This window comes from Protopterus annectens, chromosome 4.part0 (genome assembly GCF_019279795.1).
Source record: "Protopterus annectens isolate FY-2018-M chromosome 4.part0, PAN1.0, whole genome shotgun sequence".
Lineage (NCBI taxonomy): Eukaryota > Metazoa > Chordata > Ceratodontiformes > Protopteridae > Protopterus > Protopterus annectens.
In genome coordinates, this window is record NC_056733.1 from 518933421 (window position 1) to 518960375 (window position 26955).

Consider the following 26955-nt stretch of genomic DNA (forward strand, 5'->3'; position numbering starts at 1 on the left):
ATGTTGCAATCTGCAGGGGTCTTTTGGCTTCCCAAAGGGTATGATAATGCACTTTTTCACATTTAGCTTTAGGCCATGGTTCTGGCACCAATCATTTGTCTGATTTAAACCCCTCTAAGGATGTCTGCATCATCAAGAGATTCAATGATTTGTCCCAGCTCGCAGCCGTGTCATCCACAGGCCTTCCGCATCAGCATTGACTTCAGGGAAGTATATTCTGAACTGGAGTGGGCCTAGCACTGAGCTCTGTGGCACACCACTAGTAACTGGCCTCTTACTGCATCTGTATTCACCCACTTTAACTACATGTCCTGTCTGAAATCCAAATGGCTATCCATATCTGGTGGCAAAGGGATTCATGCCCAGTTTTGTGAATTTATTTGAAATACTGGAGTCTAGGACTGTGTCAAATGCCTTGACCAGGTTAAGGTAGGCGGTATGCACTGTTTTACCCACATCCATGGCACAAGTGACTTTTTTTAAAAAAAGATCACCAGATTTAGTAGGCCTGACCTGCCCTTGACAAAGCCTAAATGGGATGGATCCAATATTTGGAGATTTTCTATGTCATTTATCAGATCCATGATTATTCTTTTCCATGGCCTTACATATAAGACTAGTCAAACTTATGTGTCTCTAATTATCTGGCTCAGTTGATGGTCCCAGGTTGCGCAGAGGTATGATCATTGCTTTCCTTCACTCTACTGGGATGAAGCCAGTCCAGAGATTGTGGTTAAATAGAGATCCCAATGGACCTGATATATCCTGATCCAAGCTGTTTAATAGACAACCTGGTATACTGTTGGGCCCCATTAAAGCTGTGTCTTTAGCTTTAGACAGCACAGTGGCAACCTGTTTAGTGATAATTAGTGTGGGAGTGGTGGATGGTATTTCTTGTGGGAGAACTGGGGATGATGGGGAGGTGAAGCCATTCACAACTAATTCTGCAAACTGTTGGGTGTTGCCCTTAACAAGGTGGACATAACTTAAAAATGCATTATGGTTAGCTTTAGCTTTGGAGGCTATTTTTGCCTCAAAGTCTGCTCTCTTTGTATTGACTAATTTCCTGATTCACTTGTTTCGACTAATGAGGGACTTTTTGTTCTGTTGTGCACATACCCTCTTAACTTGACAGGAATTTCTTCCTTTTGTTATACAGCCACATTAATACCATGGATCCACCAGGGTGGATGTTTTTGCGGTTTAACCTGGGCTTATTTCAATTCGTTACTGCCGTTTCTATGAAGTGGTTTATATGGTCGTACTGTACAGGACTTCTGTGTAGATCTCTGCATAAGCTTCTGATTTTTTTCTGGGTTTGGAGGAGCTCGGAAACTAGCAATGCCGTAATTTAATAAGAGGCACACTTGGGGTGGGGGGTGCAGCGGTCATCCAAATATTTGAGTACCAGACCTAAGATATTTGTATCCCAAGTGGGGGTGCACCTAGCTGCTCCTCAGCATTTAACTTTACAAAGTCAAGAAAACTTTGGGCCTGCATGCTTGTGGCCATATATGTGGTGTATGCCTTCCAGTTAAAGCAGGGGTAAGTTAAAATCACCCATAAGAATGGTTTTAGGCTGGATGGTGATTGATTCTAGTAACTTCAGGTATGATGTATTGGTTTCCTGGTTCATGGTGGGGGACCTGTAGCTACAAGAATATGGTAATGGATTTTCTCCATGGTCAGTTGCACATGGAGTAGCTGAAGTATATCATACTCTGACAGGCCTTGAGGTGTGCTTATCCTTTACGTCGGTAGATACACCTCCGCCTTTTGCACCTTCATATTCAATGGGTGGGACCAGATTGTCAATACACCAACCAGGGGCTCAAACATTCTGGACCTAGTCCTCACTAATATGGGACAGAACTACACCCCCCCCCCCAGTGTAATGTCCTAGCTGGTGAGGTCACACCACAAATGGTGTCCTTTGAAGTAAAAAATAAAACCCGGAATCACAGCTAAGACTGCAATGTTTAGGAACTACTCTAAGGCTAACTTCTTACTATTAAGTGAACCTGGCAAAATGTACAGCCCCGCCCAAGCCTTAGAACACAGTTGCCTACATGGAACTATTCACAGAAACCCTATACAAGCATGTAAACAGCTGCATAGAGGTAAGCTGTACCCACCAAAAATAAGCACAGAACTAACTCAAAAAACAAGCCACTCTTGTGGATTCACATCATCAATAGGCTGTATAATAGAAGGAAGAAAATCATGTCAAAAATTAGGAGGTGTAGCACCCGGCAAGATAAAAGTGCTCTCAAACTACAACGATTCACGTAAATTTGGTTCCTTAGGCCAAGGAGAACTACAAGGCATTCTTTAGCTACATCTACAACCTCAAAGGCAATACAAAATTGTGTGCAAAGCTCACTTTTAATGGATCCACCTATACGGAGCAAGAAAATATAGCAAACCAAATGGCAGACAAATTCAGCTCTAACTTTATCCATCTCTACCCTTTCCCAGTCTCCACTCAAGGAATACCATCAAATATAACTCTCCCTACTATCACTATGGAACAGGTGCTCGATGCTCTCTCTAAGGCTATGAACACTGCATCACTGGGCCCTGACAACTTCTCAAGCTGCCTTCTAAACAGCATGAACCATGACCTATCAGACCCCCTGGAATCACCATTTAACCAAAGCCTTCACAAATGGAGAACAGCAACCATCACTCCTCTGCATAAAGGTGGCCCCTCTAGAGACCTGTAAGACTCGTTTGTCTCATAAGAAAAGTCATGGAAAGAATTATCATGGAAATGATAAATAATGACGCATGAAACCTCCAGACACTGGACTCAACCCAGTTTGGTTTTGTCAAGGGCAGGTCATGCCTACTTAACCTGGTGGACTTCTTTGAGAAGGTCACCAAAGCAATGGACGAGGGCAAAACAGCTCACAATGCCCAACTTGACCAGGTCAAATTATTTGACAAAAACCCACGCGGGCATTGATGACAAACTCAAGAGGTTAGATATGAACCCTTAAGTCACCTAGCGGATAGCCAGCTTGCTCACAGGACCCAGGAAGTTACAACTGGGGAGACCACTTCTACAAAGAGGCCAGTCACAAGCGGAATCCCTCAGGGTTTGTTCATGGGACCACTCCTTTTTGGCATTTACTTCTCTGACGTCAAGGTCAACGTCAAGGGCCTCTAGCTGACCAAACTGCAGACAATTGCAAATTAGCAGCAGTCATAGAATCCCCTCACTGACACTGAAGTTCTCCAAGAAGGGCTGACAGACAAATAACTGATGTCAGAGCCATGGACTAAAACCAAATGTCAAGAAAAGCATAACAGTATCTTTTGTAAAGTTAGCCACCCCTGGTAATAATCACATTGACAATAAACTCCTAAGTGTCAACCCAGTAATCAGGGACTTGGAGACACACAGACAGTAATCTAGCCTTTAACCATCTTATGTCTACAGTATTAAGGAAATCATTCTATGTTGTGCAACTTATAAAATAAAGATATGGCATCCGGGTCCAAGGCTGACATTGTTCCACTGTGTTTGGCATTCATCAGACCTATGATTAGGTACTTACCAAAGAGGGACATTGTACTCAATCAGGCACATCCAACAACTGGATCTCTATAGAGGTTCCTTACTAAAATAATACTGGGCTTAAATAACATATCCTGTGCAAACCACCTCAAAGCTCTATCCCTGTATTCTGTTTATTACAGGCTGTTGAGGGCACACATATGCCTGACAGGCAAGGCATTGTCAAACTCCACTCTGATGGACCTCTTGCATATCCGCAAAATAAACCTCACCAGAATGACTGTTCTAAAGGCTAAAACCTTGCCTGTGATATAAATAGGACCTGATGGAGAGATATGTATATATTCCAGACACTACCCCGCTTTGGTGGAACAAGGCCCTCCCTATCCATGTGAAACAGCATTCTTCCCTAACACAAATCAAGTTCAACTTGGAGAAATGGATAGGGAAATAAGAAATCCATCCATGGTTTGGCACCTATGTCCCTATTGGACAAAGGTAGCCGGTAAATGAATCATCTCCCAGGACTCTGCTTGTAAATGGGTACCAGAACTTTCAGATATTTTGTATGCATGGCTAGGCCTAAAAAGGCCTCAGTGGTCATTAGGCTACTGCACACCTATGAACCAATAAGACATGTTTCCAAACCGATACTTTCTGTCTGGGAGCTGGAAGATTCTCTCAAAATTGATACTAATGACTGCAGAGTTGTATTTGTGGCAAAAAAAAGTAGACTGTGCACACTGCTGTCTCTCCTACCTATCCAGCATTAGAATAATGTCTGCAGTAATGTGATGGATACTGGTCTGCTGGTGGATGTCAAAAGTACTGGGAGTCGAGGTGGTCACACTGACATATGTCCAATTGTCAGTTCCCAAGATGTAGGACTACTATAACAGCTGACAATGAAGTGGTAAAGCTTCCAACCAAGGATATGGGATAGAGAGGCAAGGAATGGGAAGCTGGGGTGGGGAATGGTATATGTCAGTACTGTCTGCTGAAGTACTGAAAGGAAGAAGACTTTTCAGGCTTCCTCTTATCCTGCAGCCTGCCTCTATCACCTACCCAAACCATCTCAGTTAGAATAGTGCCTACTATGTTTGACATCCCTTGCCTAAACTAGAAAGTACCTACTATTTCTTCCGTCCAGTGCGTGACAGAGTAGTACCTACTGTATCTGGATTAGGTGGGTGAAACAACTGATGTGAAGTTGTTCAATCTCGCCGTTCTTTCTTGCACGTGGGTACAGAGCCAATCCATCGGCTTAAAGTCGGCCGCTTTCCAAGCTCTAGATCTCAGAGAAGCTCGAGACACAGTTCCTATCCCATGATGTCCTGCTGCTAAACCCCAGATCTAGTTTGCCGCTGCAATGGATCTCACGCTCTTTGGAGGAAGCTCGGGCCAGTACCTTTTTTCTTGTCTTTTGACAAAAAAATTCTCAGTACTTTGTAATAGTTTTTGCGGTATAGTATTTGTATTCTAAATATATCCTTTTTGTGTTTCGTTGTGATACTTAGTGTGTGTTTTTCTTGGGAGCGGTTGCTCCTAGGCCTTTGGCCGTTCTTTAGTTGCGTTTATTGACAGGGCTCTGTCAGTTATCCCCTATCCCTTTTTGCTAATATTTTTGTGTTTCAAAATATTAGATAAAGTTAGTGATTGTTCAGGGATCTGAATGTGTTGTGTGGCTGTTAGTTCATATTAACATTTGTAAAGTTCAAGGATATGAATGTGTTTGCAATTCTCTTTAACTTGTCGGGAGCTGTTTGCTCAGTTTTAGCTAGGTCAGAGAAACAGAGATCAGGATTCAAGCGGTGCGACTGTGGACAGAAAATGTCAATCACCGACCACCACGCTTCATGCGTGTATTGCTTAGGGCCTTTACACCTGCAAGAGGAATCTGCCACTCTTTTAGTGGCAGAGTTATGCTGGAAAGGCGTAGGAAGTTAATAGATAGAGGGCTGTTAAAGTCAGAGTTCCAAGAATCTTTAGATAAGTCTGAACAGACCTCCAAGTCATCGAAAGGGTCGAAGTCTTCCAAGGTGTCATCTGAGCCCAGGTCATTGGATCCGAGCACCTCTGGGAAGATTCGGTCGCCAGCTCCTCAGCCTTCGGAGCCGAGCACCGAACTTTTGTCTCGAAGCCAGGTCCCAATGTTGGAACCGGTATCTGAGGTTTTAAAGTCTCAGATCCTTCGGTCGGTAGATTCATTGGCTCCTTCGACCCATTCTTCCAGGACCTTCTCGGACGTCGATGCGGACCGTGTGGTGCAGAGACTCTTGGAGAACCCGGCCTTGGCCAAATTGCTTTCGGCTTCATCCCATCCCTGCCACGATGTCTGTTCCTCCTCCAAGACCACTTAAGCCTTCGGAGCCAGAAGGTGAGGACCTAATAGTTGTGGAACCCTCGGAGACGAGGCCTATTCCAGTGCCTTTGGCCCCGTCGACCTTGACACCTTCGGTTCCGATCGAAGCGTCTCTGAGCAGACACTCTTGCTGGTTCCAGTGGAGAGTGTCGAACTGAGGTTTCGGTTCCAACTCTTCCTCTCAGTGGCTCGGCGCGGTTGAGCTCGGCTCCATCCTCTGGTTTGGAGCCCGTGGCCTCGGCCCCGAGGAAACTGTCGTCTTCTTTGGAACCGGTGGACTCCTTGGGCCGAGACACCGGTGCGTTAGACGCCATGAGGAAGGTCATGCCTGCTAAGACTTTTACCTCTTCAGATCTTTCCTCTCTTAAAGGGCCCCATTCTGTCTCTACATCACAGGTTCCCACCAAGCGTCGAGACCCAGAACCTCAGGTAACCCCATCGGGCGACCTCTGCTCTACGGAGACTTCACCAGATGCCCCCCACTGATGAAGTCCCTAGGAAGAGACTGTGCAAGAGGAGGCACTTGGATTCCCCTCAGGAATCCTTGACATCAGACACTGACTTAGAGGAATCAGAAGGGTTCCCACGGTCCCCCTCAGAGGATGTCTCATTTGCAGACATCCTAGAAATACTTAGGCAGAGGGGTGGACTGGCAGTCCCTTACCCCTACTGAGGATCAGTCAGTGCTCCTGAATGCTTTTGGATCTCAACTTTCCACCTCCTGGGTTACTCCGCCCTTCGACTCAGTAATGGACTTAGATTGCTCGAAAGGCGTGGGAGTCTCCTGATTCCATGGAAGCAGTCCCTTGGCGGCCCAACAAATTTATCACCTCCCCTCAGGATAAGTCCTTTCTTACAAAGGGAGTCCCCATTGATGCCATGGTGGTGACGACATCCACCAAGAAAGAGATGTCAGAGACCTCTTCTTCTGTTCATCCTCCTAATAAAGATTCCAGACGATGGACAGATATGGGAAATGCATCTTTAGTTCTGTGACATTTGCAATGAGATCGCTTAACTATTTAACCCACTTTACCCGTCCTCAAAGAGCTTGGAGATACTCTACAGGGCAAAACAGATGATGCTGTCTCCGAGAAAGTGACGGCACAGCTTAACACCCTTAATTCCATTGTAAACTCATCCATGCGGCTCATTTCTTATGCAGCCAAGGGATCGAGCCGTGCAGCAGGTTCAGCGATAGCACTGCCGAGACAATCCTGGATGCGCTTATGCTCCTTTGCGAAAGCCTTCAAGTCTTCATTTTTTAATACCCCATTTGATGGCTCTACCTTGTTTTGGCCTAAAGTCAAGGCGACACTCACTACGTGTGAGCAGGAAGGAAAGGCTATCTGCCATAGGAGTTTGTTTTTCCACCTCTACTAGACCATACCCCAAAGGGCAGAAAGGTGGAAAAATGTGGCTCCATAAGTCCCAAGGAGCTTTCCAGAACACACATAGTGAACCCCCCTCCAGGGGCAGAGGAGGGGGTTATAATGGTAGACGCCGCCCATGCAGCAGACGGGGTCCGCAGAACCAGGGTGACAGGGAGCAGTTCCTTGGCAAGCCCTATCAGCGCTCCTGAGAGGAGGCCCGACTGTCCTACTCTGGTGGCAGTCGGGGGTCGCTTGGCTTTATATCCAGACGCCTGGCTAGGAATTACATCAGATTCCTGGGTAAGAAGCATAGTTACCAGAGGTCACATCATTCCCTTGTCCGAAAACCCTTCCATTCGTACAAGAATCCCAGATGTTCCACCCAGTCTGCGGAATGTAGCAGCCATAGAAATTTAAAGGCTGCTAGAAAAAAAAGACATCCAGCCAGTCCCGGTGGACCAGATAGGATCCGGAACTTACTCTAGGTTCTTTTTAGTTCCAAAGAAAACAGGGGACTGGAGACCCATCTTAGACCTCAGCAAACTCAACACCTTTGTCAAAAAGGAAAAGTTCCGGATGGTCACGCGTCAATCGATACTTCCGTTTCTCGAAACGGATGATAGGATGTGCTCTATAGATCTCAAGGATGAGTGCTACCACATCAAAATGGCCAGGCCATCCAGAAATCATTTGCGTTTCTGGCTGGGGGCCAGTCATTACCAATTCCGAGCTCTGCCCTTTCGTCTCACCACAGCCCCCAGTGTTCACAAAAATGCATGGCAGTGGTCACGGCTCACCTGAGACGTTTAGGATTCTGGGTGTTTCCATAGCTGGACGACTGGCTCCTCACCGCCACCACCAGGCATCAACTGATTCAAGCCAGAGATTACACTATCAGCCTGTGTTCCCAGTTGGGCATAACCTTAAATTTTGAAAAATCTGCTTTATCGCCGTTGCAGCATATTTCCTTTACAGGAGCAGATCTAGACACCACCACTACCCTTGGTCAGATTCCCTCAAGAAAGAGTAATCTCTTTACGAAGCCAAATATCCCTTTTGTTGATGAAAAAGAAAGTCCCTGCATTCCAAGTTCTGAAGCCATTAGGCACCATGGCAGCGACTCTCATAGCGGTTCCTCTGGAGCGTATGCACATGAGGATACTCCAGTGGTTACTCTTCACACAGTGGTCTTATCAACAACTCCCAATGTCACACAAGATTTTGCTGACAAATACTTGCAAAAAGGCCCTCCTTTGGTGGTTGAACAGCCACCAAGTTACTGTAGGTCGCCCGTTTGTACTCCTCCCTCCCACAGCCACAGTGACCACACACGGATGCTTCCCTGATAGGGTGGGGGGGTTGTTTCAGGGAAGAACTGTCTAAGGTACTTGGTCAGAGATGGAATCCAGTTTGCACATCAATGTCTTGGAGTTGAGAGCGGTGTTCCTAGCGTTGCAACACTTTCACGACACTCTACCTCGCGAGACGATTGCAGTACAGACAACATGTCGGTAGTCTGGTACATCAACAAGCAAGGGGGAACCAGATCTTACCCCTTATGCCGAGAGGCCCTGAGAATTTGGCAGTGGGCTGTATCCACCGGGCGCTTCCTGATAGCAACACACATCCCAGGGTCATCCAATTTGATAGCGGACAAATTGAGCAGAGCCATTCTGTTGCCTCACGAGTGGTCCCTCAAAGAATGAGTGGCGGAAATGATATTCCGCAAATGGGGCCAGCCTTGCTGCGACCTTTTTGCATCCCCGATGAATGCCAAATGCAGAAGCTAATTTGCCCTGTACCCTCCACCGGGGGACAGCCCAAGGGATGCACTCGTACATGATTGGCCCTCGGGTCTCCTATATGCCTTTCCTCCATCCCCGCTGATTCCCAAATTTTTACAGAAAGCCAAAAGCCTGGGAAGGACTATTATTCTGATAGCCCCATTTTGGCCTCTGCACATATGGTTCCCCTTCCTACAACAATACCAAGTGGAACAACCTTGGGTTCTGGACCCAGTGCCAGACCTTTTGACTCATTTGTCGGGAGTTCTTCACCCCTCTCTTGTCTCCCTCAAACTGACAGCTTGGCTGCTCCACTTCCCAACCTAGCCAGGTCTCATGATTTGTCTCCCGTGGTTCAACATATTCTAGTTTCCTCTCAAAGTCTCCACCAGGAAACTGTATAACAGTAAATGGAAACAATTTGTTCATTGGGCTTCTCAACAAGGTATTGATCCCTTTATCACCCCTATTCATAGCCTTCTGGAATTTTTGACTTCGCTTTTCCACGATGGTGCGGCAGGTGCTACTATAAGGGTTCAACTGGCTGCCATATCTAACTTCCATGTGGGATGCAGAGGTTCTAACATTATGTACCACAGATTATGTAAAGCCTTTTTGAAAGGGACACCTTAGACCCCCTATCAGACATCCGGTTACTCCCTGGAATCTAAATTTGGTGCTGTCTCAACTCATGCTTCCCCCCTTTGAGCCTGCATCTTCTTGTCCTTTGAAGTTCCTTTCTTGGAAGATAATTTTCTTAGTGGACATTACTTTGGCACGTAGAGTTGCTGAACTTTAAGCACTCTCTATTAGGCTCCCATATTTGGTCTTTCACCCCGACAGGGTGTCTCTAAGAACAAATCCATCCTTTCTCCTGAAGGTCTGTTCCGAAGCGAACTTGAACCAGTCCATTGAACTTCCCACTTTTTTCAGGCGTCATGCCTGAAATTGGAATACATGTTGCATAAGCTTGATGTTCACAGACAACTGAGATTTTATTTGGACAGAACAAAAGAATTCAGAAAATCAGATCAACTATTTGTTTCTCATGCAGACAATAAGAAGGGCCTTTTGGTATCCAAAGTTACGTTGTCCAAATGGCTTTCTGATTGTATAAAGGTTGCATATTCTTCTACCCATCAACCTTTAGAACATGAAGTGAAAGCTCATTCTACCAGGGCTGTTTCTACATCCTTAGCTCACGCAGCTCATTTACCTTTGGACACCATTTGTGCAGCTGCTACTTAGTCCAAACCTCATACATTTATTACTCATTACAAAGTGGACAGGGGCTCCAGGGACAGGGCTTCCTTTGGTTCCACCGTTCTCAGGAATGTACTCCCGTGAGCCACCCAGGATTAGGGTGCTTGGGACGCTACCCACGTGTAAGAACAAACGGCGAGATTGAACAACTTCACATAAAGAAGTTATGTTCTTACCATAACGTTCCATGTGAGTTGTTCATCTCGCCTTTGTTCTTACAGTCCCTCCCACCTTCCCCCTCCATGTTCTGGAAGAACGGGTACGGCTGGTGGTCTGGTTGGTCTTGCTAGTGTCCTCCTGTCAACCAGGTTATCTTTTAAGTAATTGTAAATAGTTACTTTATTATACTGGGTTGCTTAGTTGTGTTTCTTGCTGGGTTCAGCAAACTAGATCTGGGGCTTAGCAGCAGAGCATCATGGGATAGGAACTGTGTCTCGAGCTTCTCTGAGATCAAGAGCTTGAAAGCAGCCGACTCGGAGCCGATGGATCGGCTCCGTACCCACGTGTAAGAACAAAGGCGAGATGAACAACTCACATTGAACGTTATGGTAATAACATAACTTCTTTTTTTGAAATATTCTCTTCCAGTTTAAATCTCTTGAGAACTGATAGAAAGCTGTCTACTGGAGCACCCAGCAAATACATACCAATATCAACTGACAAGGGCTGTATTCCCAGCCAGACATGCTTTCTTACTGTTGTGCCCCTACTGCAGGCACCAATAAACTCACTCTCACATTTGATATTATGCCCTTCCACTGTTTCTGTAAACTTAGAAATCTTATACTTTATGGCCTTATCCCGTATTTCTGATGCTCTGTCCTCTATTTCCAACAGAATTCCTCATTTGTGGGTCTGATAATTTCTAGTTGTAAAGGTCAAGACTGCAGATATATAGAGGGGAAGAGAGCAGTGGATTAAATAGGATAAATTGATCCTTCAAAGTGGTTTAGGATTACCTGATTTGAAGGGATACTTGAGAGCTACACAAATAAGGCTCATATACAGAGCACGAGCAAAAAGTTTTAAGTCAAAGTGGAAAAGGATGATGAAGCAGTCATACATAATATTATATTAATAAAGTAGCGGAAGCTATTGTAAAACTAGGGATGACTAAGTAGGGGTACAGAGAAAGGCAAGAGGGGCTGGAATTTATTGGGGAAAACTGGCAAAGGAGCCAAGGTACTGGGCACAAATAAGTACAGTGGGAAAGGTAAGAGAATGAGATGAGGCCAAGAAGACATTTGGATTGCAGGCTACTGACTGCCTTCCCTACCAATGACGGATATTAAAGTACAGGCAAAGAGAAATGGATAGGGGAATCTTAAGTGAAAAGACTGGCTCTGGTAGACTTTTTAGTTGAATTTAGAACAGAAACTGTTGTTAAAATAGACAGAATTAGTATGGCAAATAAAATACTACAAGAAAACTCTAAGGATCAATCAGAGGAGGTTAGAAAAGATTGGGAAGACAAAGGATAAGCAATTTACAAGGTAACAATTGAGGACCTATGTATTGCTTTTAAGTATGGAACAAAGTCCAGAAGGTTCAAGATTTTTGCTTGAAGTGTATTCATAAGTACCAAATCACTGAAAAAAGACAGGTTGCGGCCCCAAAGACAAACTACAACCTTAAAAAAACAGAACCGCAGTACACAGGCAAGAAAACAGACCCAAGGACCATAAAGAAAATATCAACTCTTATTCAAAAGACATGACCCATCTAGGTACGAAAAAATGCGGTTCATGTAACCAATGCCCTTTTATCCTTGAGAAAGGTGAGATGCAAATTTAAAGCATTAACAAGACTGAGTTTTTTTTTAAATAGGAATTGCAAAACCAAATGTGTCATTTATTTGGCTCTATGTACATCCTGTCCAACTTTTTACGTAGGGAAAATGGACAGGGCATTAAGAAATAGAATTTATGAACATACTTGTCATATTTAGAAACAAACTACCTGCCACACGTTTAAGTTTGCTATACTAGAGAAACTATTAGTTAATCCAAGGGGTGGTGACCATAAACTTAAGCTTGAAGAAAGAGAAGTAAAGTGGCAGTTGATGTTGAACGCCACAAGCCCTCCAGATATTAATGAATTAATTCCCCTAAAACCTATTTTACAGCTTAGAGCACACAGTGTTCATTTTTCTATATTTATCATCTATTTATTTAGATGTGTTTTTATGTATACTTCTTTTCATTTATTTAAAATGTGTTGTAGTAATGAATTTTTTATGATTTATTTTGAATTTGTAGTGTATATTTTTTATAGAGATGTAATGCATGATTACTATTTTCTTTATTGTAGTGGATTTACTAATTAGTTGATTGGCTTTAGGCAATATAAGTCATGCGTTAATGACTGATTTTAGACTCTGAAGAAATCCTGTTAAGCAGGATGAAAGCACTAAGTCCAAATAAAGTACTTTTGCCTCACAGCTAGATGTTGCCCGTTCAATTCTCAGAGTGTTTTCTGTGTAGCGACATGCGTGAATGGGCGTTCCTTCGTTGAAGGTTGTGCGTTAGGCCCGGCAAGCCAGTATGTAAAAATCTACTGCCAATCATTAGCAGACGGAGTTCCGCTGTGGCGACCCCTAACCGGGAAAAGCCGAAAGACACAAACTGCATTTATTGTTGTATTTGTGGGGAGTCTTTATGGTCCTTTGGTTTGTTTTCTTGCTTGTGTACTGTGGTTCTGTTTAATTGAGGTTGCATTCATAAGTATTTTTATACCCCAAACAGACCTCAAAGAATTTTTCCTTCGGTAGATGGCAAATGATGGAGGTGTGATGGGGATGAAAGAGGCATCTGGTAACATATGTTTTGGGAGTGCAATGAGTTGGACAATTTTAAAAATTCCCTACAGAGTACTCCATCAAAAACATTGGTTAAGCAAATGGGTGTAACTATGGAAATTATTCTTTTGAGCTGAGACACTGGATTAGAATTGCCTAGACACACAGCAAGACCTTAAGTTTAATTCTGGTGGCTGCCAAAAAAAGCAATTACTAGAAAATTCAAACCAATATCTAAACCAACTGTATTTGGAGTACAGAACACTGTAACAGAAATAAAAGAACTGGAATTGGGATCTTCAAAAAAGAGAAGGGGCACATTACACAAATAAATGGAAATTCTGAGAAAGCATGCAGAATAATGTTCAGGAGGAGGCTGAAGGCAGGAATGGAACAATTTATATAATGCTGGATTGATGAAAAAAAACGTGATGTATAATGTATAACTGGAAACCTGTTGATATAGTTTGTTTTCTTTTATACTACTGTATGTCTGTCTTAAGTGATAATTTAATAAAGGTATTAAAACACACTGCAAAAATATATACCCTTTTGCAAAGTGTATCTAGCATTTTGTTGTATTTCACATTAGGGAGCGTAAGAAGTCCTAGTACTAACCTGGAGCCAGTGAACCTATAGAAACCAATACAGGATCCACTGGAGGGTTCCTGTACAAGTATTTACAGTATTCTTTGACCCTGTAGAATCTAACCTCTTGTTGTTGGAGGTGAGAGCAGAGCTCTATGGACATTGACTCAGAAGCATTGTTAATGCTTGGAAAATGAAGGCACTGCTGTTGTTCTTCTATTCTTCAGACCACAAAAGGTCTAAATGCCTTTTATAACACTCTGTAAGGTCACACTGGAAATGCTAATTAGACTGAGGTCTCAGTATAGGAAAATTATTCTGGAGGGGAGACCAATGTGACTGACTCATTGTCAACGTCTTAGCAAAGAGGATGGGTTTTTACTTGTCCGACTCAAGAGTCAGACAATCAGAATGGGTACAGGCTCTTTCATCTGTGAAGTGGTTAGCCTTTTGTTAATGTACGAGACGGCTATAGGCTAATCCTCAGCCAGGCGCCTACAAACTCTCTGGCAAGTCTGGAACAATCAAAGGTGGTATGGGTCATGACTAATACAGGTGGAGTAGGCATTTGGTCCCTGGATGTTGACTCTTATTAGCAATAGGAACCGACTACTTTCCTCCTTGTTGACAGGATAACACTGGGTGGGCCCTCTGGTGCCTAAAAATAGTAGAGATGCCCTAGACTGAGAATGCATCCGAGTGTACTGCATGCCCTCTCTAAATGACAGTTTCTTTAAAATGGATGTAACAAGTCTCTCTTACAAAAACTGATAATGTGTTTCTTGGGCTATTGCAACTAATGTCTAGTATTCAAGAAACGCTTTCAAACTTCAGGCTTTCTAGCAGAAAGTCTTTTTTATTAAAGATAAGAGAGTGCAACCAGGAGGTGTTTGTAGGCCTTCCCAAACAAAATAAGCACTGTAAATAAATCTCTTGGTGGAAAATTGTCTTCTGAAGGTAGGTACACTTGTTAGTCTATTTCTCCAGAGGTATCAAAAACCTTGAAAAATAGCACACAGTCCAAATATGAAATCTCACAAATACTACAGAAACAATCCATCATTAAACGTAACAAAACAATCAAGTTGGTACTTATTCTGGAAGCTGCTTGGAAGGGACCAACAAACGTGTCAAAAAAGAAAGAAAATGTGCAGATTTTTCTCTTATGAACATGAGACAGCTGACATTCTGAGCAAGATAAGGAAGAGCCCATCCTTTATACATGACAGAAAGTGGTGGAAGCCAAAGTTGCAAGTGGACATCTTCCTTGCTGACCCAACTCCCACGGACAATGAATAATGAAGCAGTGGCCTGTGCTTGAAATAAGCATCATGAGCTACTTTGGTAGACTAAAAGAATGTTCTCTGTTATTTCACAGACTTGTTACAAGGGACGTGTGCTTGGTATATAAAACAATGACAGACATTTTCTTGCTTGAAAATCTGTGCTTGAAATATAGAAATTAAACTAAAATATTTTACTGTTTAAATTAACAAAACTAGCAGAAAAGTGGGACAGATTCATAATCCAATAAGCACCAAAACTTTAGAATAAAATTCCAACAGAAGATAACCATCAAGCTTCTTCAAAACAAAGTATATTGTAAACTTGACAAACCTTTATGAACCTATGACTATTATTAAAGAACACATGACTCTTTCGGTTACCTTTTCCTCTCTTTGGCTGGTTTCTTGTTTGGTCATCTGACTCATCTCCAGAAGCTCTATCATCCACTCGGTATTTCTTCTTCCATTCATCATAGCTGAGTGAGAAAGTGAAGGAAAAGAGGCAGCAGCTGCGTGGATACTCACCATTAACAAATCAAGAAAGAAAGAAAAGACTTGAATTTTCCGTTTTAAATTGCTCACCATATAAGGGAGGACAAACATTCTTTAAATATCTAAAATTATTATTTAATAGGTACCCCTACATGACTCAATACCCAGCCTTCAACAATACATCATTACCAAATCAACCCCTTATACATTATGCAAGTAGCAATATATTTCTCCCAAGAATTTCTTTTTGCCAATCGTACTGCTGCTGTTTTAGTCAAATCCAACTCTGACCAACACCTGTAGCATGTGAAGACTGTCTGTAAAGAACTGTGTCTAAGTTCTTGCAAATTGACTTTCATTTCTTCCGTAATGTTGCCAATCTTTGTTAGCTTTTGCTGCTCTTCTTTTCTCAACTACCTTTTCCAGCATCAGTATCTTCTCCTAGTGAACCCTATCTTTGTGTCATTTAGTATTTGAGATGTAGTGTTACTATTAGGCCTTCCAGTGAAGGGTCTGGATTTATTTCCCAAGTACTGATTGAGATGATCTTGCAGTCCATGGAATTCTCAAAAATCTTGCCCAACAACCACATATCAAAAGCCAACAATTTTTCAGTGCACAGCCTTACAGCCCAACTCACAGCCATATGTTACTAGTGGGAAAACTACATCTTTGACTATATAAACATTTTTACTGACAATGAGATGTCTTTGTTTTTTTAAATCTTATCCAGATTTGCCATAGCCTTCCTAAAAAAAAGGCAAGTGTCTTAATTTCATGGGTGCAGTTAACATCTACAGAGACCTTTGCACCTTGGAAAATAAAATCTACACACTGTCTCCACTTCTGTGCCATATATCTGCAAAGAACTGACAGAGATAGGTAATTGTATATGGTAATGCTGAATAACAAGCCAGCTTTTGCATTTTCTACTTTCAGCTTCATCATAAGGCTCTATGACCCTTCCTCACTTTCAGTCAATACAGTGGATATCATCTATATCAGATGGTATTAGTAGTTCTCCCAGACATTTTGATTCCAGCATTTAAACCATTAAATCAGTTTGCATAATCTATTCAGCATATAAACTGAATAAATAAAGGGACAATATATATTTTGTATAGGATGCAGTCAGGGGCATTTTAAATGTGTGTGTAGGAAGTGGTCTTTTCAGTGTATGTTGTATTTGTTAAAGATACTAAAGTAAAACGTTTTTAGCTGTAAGAAAAATAAGCTTTTAGCTTTACGCTATGACAAGATAAGAAAAGAGGGACAGAAGCAATTTTAAATTGATACAATGCTATAATTTTGGGCTGCTGTGGCTTAAAAGTGTTCTAATTATATTATATCATATGTTGCATTAAGATAATTTATCTAAACATCCATCCTTACAAAAACAAGAGAATGTCTTTGGTCTTTGTAAGCAAATATGCTTAAAAAAATAAGACAAAACACATAAAGGCATGAAAATGCTAAGTTTCTTATATCTGGAAATATGTAAGATGCTTGTTGTGTTTAGAAAATGTTCTCAGTGGGAGACAATCTGCAGCTGAAGGCAGACAGGCAGGGACATTTTGACATTGTGTATTAAGTGAAATTTACAGACATTTCCTTCATGCATTTGCAGAGTTGTTAGCCCCCCCCCCCTCATTTATGACTGCTTTTACATGGAGTACAGTTGTCTGCAGAAGCAAGCAACTGATCTTGAAAATTCTGAACATTCTTTGTGAGGGAAATGTAAATGCACAATGGCAAGCAGTCCTGTAAAGAAAGTCTGAAATTATGGGAAGTGAATAATAGACAGTAGCTTCCCAGAAGCCCACAGCATGATTTACTTTTATTTAAAAGATGCAAGTGCAGTGCATTTTTCTTATGGCTAAAAGTGAATGTTTTCTCAAGACTTGAAAGCTGTTTTTCACATCTGGGAGGGGAAGAAGCTATGAAAAGAACAGACAGCAAATCAGTCTAAGTGGGAACACAGGCTGTAGCATGCACTTTATTTAGCATGAGTAACCTCAATTTTAGATTAGGTAATGCCTGTGGGTGCAGCTGTTGATTTGGGGCAACTGTTCCTATCTGGAGGGTTAAACTTCATTTGTTGAAAATGAACATAGTTTTGTGCATTTGTTCCAAGTTAATAGGGGATGGGGGTGTCCTTCAAATGTATTTAATTTTATTTTGTTTGTTCCAGAGCTTTCAATAAAGCAAAAGGTCTTAAATTTACCACAGGTTCAGGTAGAGATGAGAATGACTGTAAAAAAGATCAGCCAGCCACATAGTGTGTGCATGTAAGACAAAATTTGGAAATACACATTTAAAAAACTTATGTATAACAGGTGGGAATAACGGCTTTTTAACAATGATTACTGCAACTATACTATCTTGTAATGTAAATGGGCTTACAAGTACAGAAAAAAATGAAAAAATATTTAATTATATTAAGAAATGCAGATTTCAAATAGTAATACTGCAGAAGATACATTACAGAAATGAGCATGTGAATTTGGCAAAAAGGATTTCAGTATAGATATTAAGAAGAATATCAGGAACAAATAAAAAGTTGAGTAATAACACTAATTGCCAAAGGGGTTCCAACAGTAATAAGAGGAAACAAAAAAGAGAAAAATAGTACATTTATGGTAGTAAGGAGCTACAGGTAAGGGAGGATTACACTAGGATGTATGTATAGTCCCTCAAAAGCTATTATGAGGCTTAAGAAAATTTTGGGAGAAATAATCAGTTTTCAGCAAGTAATGTTAATTACAGGTGGTAACTAGAACATGAGTTACAATAATAAAGATGTATCAAGGGGGCCTAGAATGGAAATATAACAAAAAGAGGGTACATATCTGATTAAACATATGAAAATATTTGGCATGGAAGAGGTGAATTCAACAGCAGGGACAGAATTTATGTACTCACCAAGATACAATAACTGCATTAAGCTGAACAGAAATTACATTTCATGGCAGCATGTGCACTTGCTTGCAACACACATCCAATAACTGTTTCCGATCATGCACCAATAAAATCTAAGCTAAACATGCAGACTAATGAAGTAAAAATGAGTCAACGGTGCATTTCCCACCTACCAGTTAAAAAGACAGCAATTCAAGGAACGGGTTAATAAGAAAGATAGAAATTTCTTCAAAAGGGACAGTTAAGTTAGTGGGATAAAATGAAAACATTCCTGCACAAACTACTCATGGTCTTTTGTTTTTGCCACGTAACAGCTACAAAAGCTTCTATGTCATTTCTCTCCACTGACCTCCTAAACTGTCTAAACTTATTCCATGCTGCAGTCCTAACTGTTTCAACTACCTCAATCCACTCTGTCACCATCAAGGTCTCTCACTTTGTTCCACAATCTCCTCTACTTCAATGTCATATTCCCTTTTGCTTCCAACTGCTTCATGCAACTCTGTAAAATGTCCAACAAAGACAACGACAAAGGAAGAAGTCCATGGGAGACAAAAACGCTTATTTTTCAAACGTTTGGCATTTATGTATATGTGAATAAACAGCTGTTCATTCCAACCATTGGTTTATCTATTTATTTTTACTTCTAAGGACTGGTGCTTTGTTTTTGTTAACTCTGTAAAATGCCTTACAGCCACTATGCGAAGAAAATTGGAAACACAGTCAGGCAGAACAAGTAAAATTTACTTTTACTCAATCTATAGTACCTCATAGCCAACACAAACTGCAGCCTCTACTTTCATGCACAAAATGAACAGTCACGATAAAATTAAAAAAAAATCATACTTTCTTGGAATACTAAAGTTTACATGCCATGACAAGAAGATCTTCATCTAGTAACAATTTCAACAGATTTAGACAGGTTTCATTTTTTGGGAGACGGGGGAGAGAGACATATCTTCATAATTTATGCCCATAGTATATTTGTTTGTTCAAAGAAGGAGACAGCTGTCGGAAAAATAGATCATATTGTGGCTGGCAGAAAGATATTTTATTTAATACAAAGAAATATGAACCTAGATAGAGTTAGAAGTCCTACTCCTGTCAGCATACAGTGGCATACTTTGCAGATTCCACCACACACTGTTTATACCACCACTGACCATCTACTCATTTAGTGCAATGGTGGTAGGGAGGGGCAAGCAATAACATGAAATATCCGTCTGAAAGCCTGTACCTATTTCTAGGAACCACTGATAGGCAAATTAAAGGCAAAGAGCCACATATTCATGGAAGCGAGTAAGCCCTATTGATATAAGCTGTTTTTTTCATCTGTAAATGTTATAGCTCTACAAAGCACTCTAACATTTTCATTCACCTGGTGATGGTAGATATTCATGTGCATCAATTTTCAGCTCATTAACAGGTCAGTCAGTCGAAGGATTTAAGCTCTACAGCTGAATTCTCAGAATTTCCTTTCTTGTAGGAAGAAGACACTAAAGGGTCATTACTTGGATATGAACAGCAAATTCTGGTTTCTTGCCAAAAGTAAAACCCAGATTACATTAACCAGGACTGAAATGAGTCAAAACTGGCCTGAAACTTTCTTCTGAGTCAATGAAGCAATGGGAGCCAAACAGAAAATTGTTAACAGCATATGTCAGAATGCTATGTGCAAATATGGCTTGTTCATATTTGCATTAATAATTCTAAAACCATGTTACATACAAGGTATCAGAATATTTTATCTTGAAGCATACGTGAAGGCAAACACAACTGTATTGATATCTGACCTCTGTCAAAGACTGTTTGTTAGATCTCTAAGGTGATTATTTTCTAAAGGCTGAAGCCACACCCACTGGGAGTTAAAGATACACACTCAAAAGAGATGTACTGGAGGGAATGAGTTTAGCAATGGCAGAGCTAAAGTCAAAGCCCCCACCCCAAACTCAGAGAGCATTGTAGCTTACATGGAATTGTTTACAGAAACCCTGCACAAATACATTAAATAACTACACAGAAACAGCAGTACCAAATGAAATAAACTTAGGACAGTCTCCAAAAACAGATCCCTTGGTATACCCCCAGTACAAACAGGTTTTGCAACAAAAAGGAAGAAAATCCTGACAAAAAAAAATAGAAAGAACTCTAAACAACACAAATAAAAGATCAAACAGAACAGATTATGGTGGTTTGGGCACATGTACAGAAAAGCAGAAGACAATCCGGTAAAGCAGCTAAGTGGAAATGAGGGCGCCCTGCAAAGAGGTGGATGGATTGTGTGACAGAAGATCTATGACGGTGTTGAAAAAGGCAGGAGCGTAGCACTGAATAGAGAGAAATGTCGACAGTTAACACAACACCACAACCCCATGTAGAAAATGGAAAAAGGGGGTTGATGATGACATGCCCAACAGACAAAAAAAAAAACCCTTCCTTATTAGTCTGAACACGAAATTCAGAGGGACTAAAGTACACCAATGCCAACTTCACAGCAAAAATAGCCTCTCAGCTAAGATAACCATAACAATGCATTTTTTGGTTATGTATGAAGCCTTAAGGGGAACATCCAACAGTGTGCTGAACTACTCATAGATGGAACTTCCTTATACTGAATGGGAGAATATAGCAAATTTGCTAGTCAATAAATTTAGTTCCAATTTGACCCCACCCATCATCCCCAGTTATCCTCAAGAAATATCCTCAACCATTATTTCTCCCCAGTTGTCCTAAAAAATGTCCTTACTGTACTTTCTGAAGCTAAAAACACTGCATTGATGGATACAGATAATATCCCAGGATTCTTCCTAAATGGCATGAAACATGACTTGCCAAGTTCCACTAGAATGTCTACTCAACCACAGCCCCTAAAAACAGGCTCCATCCCTAGGAAATGGAGGACCGCAAGGGTCATCCCTCAACAGACCCAAGGAACTGCAGACCCATAATTTTGACTAGTCTTATATACAAAGCTATGGAAAGAACTACCATGGACCTAATAAAGACATGGGCAGTCTTCAAACACTGAACCAATCCAAGTTCAGTTCTATCAAGAGCAGGTCATGCCTACTAAATCTGGTGAGTATCTTTGAGAAGGTCAATAAAGTGTGCAAGATGGTGCATACTGTCTAACTCAACCAGGGAAAGGCATCTGACCCAATATCTCACTCCAGTACTACAAACTCATAAATACCTGTGTCACCTTAAGCATAGCCAAATGGCTCACACATGGGACAAAAAATTAGGGCAAGAGAATCCACCTCCAACAAGAAACCTATTACTGGTGGTGTCCCACAGGGCTCTGTACTGGGATCTCTCCTGTTTGGAACATATTTCTCTGAAGTCAAGGAGAATGTAAAGGACCTTTGGCTGACCAAATCTGCTGATGAATGCAAGCTGGGTGCAATAACTGAATTCCCCAAAGATGTAGATATCCCTCCAGGGGGTCAGTCAGAGATAAATAACTGGTGCTACAGCCATGACCTAAAACTTAATGCAACAAAATGCATAATTATACCCTTGGGAAGATGCCCACCCCTGCAAATTACAACACTGATAAAACTCTCCTAAGAGTAGACCCGGTGATAAGGGATGTGGTTTGATAGTAATCTGAACTTTGATCACCATGTGCCCATGGTGGCGAGAAAATCTTTCTATTTGACAACTTATAAGTAAGGGTATAGCATCCAGATCTAAGGAGATCACAGTCCTACTATTCTTGACCCTCATTAGACCATAACAGAGTGCAATGAACCCCTTCTGACTGTACCTGACAAGGCATTTGAAACAGCTGGAATAGCCACAGAGGTTTCTCACTAAAAAAACACAGTGGATCTAAAAAGTTTACCCACCCCTGTTAAAATGCTAGGTTTTTGGGATATAAAAAAATGAGACCACGATAAATCATTTCAAAACTTTTCCCACCTTTAATGTGACCTATGACCTGCACAATTCAATGTTAGGGGAAAAAATAAAAAATATACAATACACTGGATGCATAAGTGTGCACACCCTTAAACTAATACTTTGTTGTGTGAACACCCTTAAACTTTGTTGAAGCACCTTTTGATTTAATTACAGCAATCAGTCTTCTTGGATACACACCTGCCATCAATTAGAGAGACTCTGATTAACCCCAAATAAAGTTCAGCTGTCATAGTAGGATTTTCCTGACATTTACTCAGTTGCCTGCTACAGCAAAAGACATAATTTGCAGAGAGCTTACAAAGAAACAAAGGAATCTCATTGTTGAAAGGTATCAGTCAGGAGAAGGATACAAAAAAATTTCCACAGCATTGGATATACCATGGAACACAGTGAAGACCGTCTTCACAAAGTGGAGAAAATATGGGACAACAGTGACATTGCAAAGAACTGGACGTTCTTCCAAAATTGATGAAAAGACAAGATGAAAACTGGTAAGGGAGGCTGCCAAGAGACCTACAGCAACACTGAAGGAGCTGCAGGAATTTCTGGCAAGTACTGGTTGTGTACTACATGTGACAACACTCTCTTGTATTCTCCATATGTCTGGACTATGGGGTACGGTTGCAAGATGGAAGCCTTTTCTTACACAGAAAAGCATCCAGGCCCGGCTAAAATTTGCAAAACAATACATCGAGTCTCCCAAAAGCATGTGGAAAAATGTGTTATGGTCTGACGAGACAAACGTTGAACTTTTTGGCCACAATTCCAAAAGGCATGTTTGGCGCAAAAACAACACTTAGCATCACCAAAAGAACACCATCACCACGGTGAAGCATGATGGTGGCAGTATCATGCTTTGGGGTTGCTTTTCTTTAGCTGGAACTGGGGCTTTAGTCAAGGTGGAGGGAATTATGAACAGTTCCAAAATACCACTTTTGGCCCAAAACCTTCAGGCGTCTGCGAGAAAGCTGAAGATGAAGAGGAATTTCACCTTTCATCACGACAATGGCCCCAGACATACATCCAAGTCAACATAAGAATGGGCTCACCAGAAGAAAATTAAAGTTTTGGAATGGCCCAGACCTAAATCCAATAGAAAATCCATGGGGTGACCTGAAGAGAGCTGTGTAAAAGAGATGCCCTTGCAATCTAACAAATTTGGAGCACTTTTGTAAGGAAGAGTGGGCAAATATTGCCAAGTCAAGATGTGCTATACTGACAAACTCCTACCTAAGAAGACTGAGTGCTGGAATTAAATCAAAAGGTGCTTCAACAAAGTATTAGTTTAAGGGTGTGCACACTTATGCAACCAATATATTGTACTTTTTTTAATTTTTTTTATATTTTTCCCCTAACAGATTTGTTTTTCAATTGAATTGTACAGGTTATTGGTCACATTAAAGGTAGGAAAAGTTTTGAAATGATTTATTGTGGTCTCATTTTTTTATATCACAAAAACTTGCAATTTTAACGGGTGTGTAAACTTTTTACATCCACTGTACATGGTGTAAATAACATGTGCTACATGGTGCACTTCAAAACCTATAGGTCTCCTACAGACTACTGAGAGGCAATCTTCTCTGATCCAGCCTTGATGAATCTGCCACACATCTGCAAAATAAACACCAAGAATTACTGGATCTATGGATCTAAATCTACTCTATGGCAAAAACAAGACCTGTTGGGAAGACAACTATGTGTCTAAGAGATTGTTCCTTTTCAGGAACCGGCTCCATATTCACATGAAACAGAGCTCTTCCTTAAGATGATTCAAAACCCATTTTGGACCAATGGATGGGAAGTAACAAATTTACATGTTAACAACTTCCCTTATGGAGACAGGCAGCTTGCAGATGTCCCAAGGCACAGGCATATGCCAAAGCTATTGTAGTCCTTGGGAACTGATAACTGGGAAAACGGGGGCATGAATTGCTAGGATTAAAAAGGCTCTAGGGCTGTTTAGCTAGTAACCTCCTATAATCCTATTAGTTTTCAAATGATCCCTGTCTCTATAAAACATGAGATAAAGCTGGCTTAGCATAAGGGGATTACAATTCAAATACTCTTCTTGCAGAGGTCAGAGCAATCAGTAAAAAGTACAGTTTTGTACCTATCATAAATGTAGATGTTCGAGTGGTTATACTGCTGCAGTCATCACACTTGGGTTATCCTGTCGTCAGGCGGTCCCGCAGTCGGCTGAATCCCAAAGTCCTGGTCTGGCATCGGTTGTCGTCGCCTCTTCCCTGACATCAGTGCGACAGGGGTATAAAAGAGACAACCAACGCCATTTTCTTCAGTTTTTCTTGCCCCAGATGTCAGTTGCCCCCAACTAAGAAGGCAATACAATAGTTATGCAACAATACCTTAGTAGATAAGCAATAGTACTAGCTGTAAGCAAATACACCATATAGACATGCATCCAATAGATTGATGTACATGGAGTTGTAACTAACACCCTGGTATGTAGAGGGGATGGAGGGAGGGGTAACCTGGACTGCAGCAGTATAACCACTCGAACATCTACATTTATGGTAGGTACAAAACTGTACTATGTTCATCGTGCTATACTGCTGCAATCATCACACTTGGGTAGAATCCCAAAGCTATGGAAGGGTGGCTGGTACTAAACTGGGTTAGGTGATGCTAGGATGCCCTGCAGAACTGCAGTGACAAAACCAGCTCTGGTTTTTAAGTATAATGGAAGGTGGTAGTGCTTGGTAAAGGTGTGCACTGAACTCCAAGTAGCTGCCTCCAGAATGTCTTTGGTTGGAACCCCTCTGAGAAAGGCTGCTGAGGTTGCAGTAGCCCTGGTAGAATGGGATTTAATATTGACAGGCACTGCCTTCCCATGGTGCGAGTAGCAAAAGCGGATACAATCTGCTATCCATTTGGAGATCTGTTTTGAAATAGCCTTTCCTTGTGAACCTGCAGCATATGATACAAAGAGTTGGTCAGTTTTTCTGAAGATCTTTGTCTTATCTAAATAGTAACGTAGCTGTCTGTGAATGTCCAAAGAGTGACGGAGCCTTTCTCCTTTATTCTGTGGGTTAGGGTAAATTAATGGACTGATTCAAAGCCACACTGGATACTAACCTTGGGCATGAAGGTAGGTTAGTTCGTAAAGAGACTCTGCCCTGATGGAAAATGATGAAAGGTTCCACTGCCATAAGTGCCTGTAGTTCTGAGACCCTGCATGCTGAGGTAATAGCCAGTAAAGTACAGTTTTGTACCTACCATAAATGTAGATGTCCGATAGGAATGCATCTGCATTCCTTACAAATGGGTTGTCCTGTCGTCAGGCAGCCCTTCGGTCGGCCCGATTCCAAAGTCTGGGTCTGGCCTCGGCTGGTGTCGCACTTCACCCGAAGTCATAGCTGCAGTTATTCGGGTATAAAGGCATCAGCTTTTCCTCAGTGTTTCTTGCCCCAGATGCCAGGTGCCCTCTTGGAAGGCTAAATTTGGATAAATGCCAATGTTTCCAAATAGTAGAGAGCAAACACAAAAAATAAGCATGTATGTACATATATACAAACAAATACACCATAATAGATCCCCCCCAGCTAGCTATAAGATGGGCAAATACCCTAGGAGTACCACAGAGGGGAAGGCGGGTGGGTAATCCTGAGTGCAGATGCATTCCTATCGGACATCTACATTTATGGTAGGTACAAAACTGTACTATGTCCTTCAAGGATGCATCTGCAGTCCTTACAAATGGGTAGAATACCATAGCCAAACTAGGGGAGGAGGAAAGAAGAGATTATGGTGTAGTTAGGATCCCTTGCAAAACAGCAGTGGCAAACCCTGCTCGGGATCTAGAGTATAAAGGTAAGTTATAATGCTTGGCAAATGTATGCACGGAGGTCCAAGTAGCCGCCTCTATAATGTCCTTGGTAGCCACTCCTCGTAAGAAAGCTGTGGTAGTGGCTGTAGCCCTTGTAGAGTGAGGCCTGATGCTCTCTGGAGTTTTCTTTCCATGGTAGGAATAACAAAATCTAATGCAATTTCCTATCCACTTGGAGATTGTCTGTTTTGAAATTGCTTTTCCTTCCCTTCCTGTTGCATATGCTACCAGTAGCTGGTCAGTTTTTCTATTGCCCTTGGTCCTGTCCAGGTAGTAGCGTAACTGTCTATGTACATCCAAGGTATGCAACAGCCTTTCTCCACTGTTCTGTGGGTTGGGGAAGAATGTAGGTAGGTGGATAGCCTGATTTAAAGATACTCTGGATACCACCTTAGGCATAAAAGTAGGATTTGTTCTCATGGACACTATCTTGATGGAAGATCAGGAAGGGTTGCACTGCCATTAATGCCTGTAGTTCAGATACCCTTCTTGCTGAAGTGATTGCCAGCAGGAAAGCAGTCTTCCATGATAAGTATTGTAATTCTGCTGCTGCTGCTGGTTCGAAAGGAGGAAGTGTCAATTTTTCTAGCACAAAGTTCAAGTCCCATGCTGGCAATGGTGGTTTCCTAGGAGGTTTTACATTTTTAATTCCTCTCAGAAACTGCCTGAGCAGAGGATGCGAGAAGACAGGAGGATCCAAGCTGTATTCTGCTGAAATTGCTGATGCATGTATCTTGATGGAAGAATAGGACAGGCCTGTGTGGAAGAGCTCTGCCAAGTATTCCAGGATGTTGGCT

General features: G+C 41.7%; 1 protein-coding gene across 1 annotated transcript in view; it reads right to left on the reverse strand.

The window, feature by feature from the left end:
* Positions 1-26955, reverse strand: part of DDX54 (DEAD-box helicase 54) — an 841349-nt gene that overhangs the window by 22802 nt on the left and 791592 nt on the right. The window contains 1 exon segment of the mRNA XM_044068440.1: positions 15358-15452. Within this exon segment, the coding sequence (XP_043924375.1) occupies positions 15358-15452 (95 nt within the window).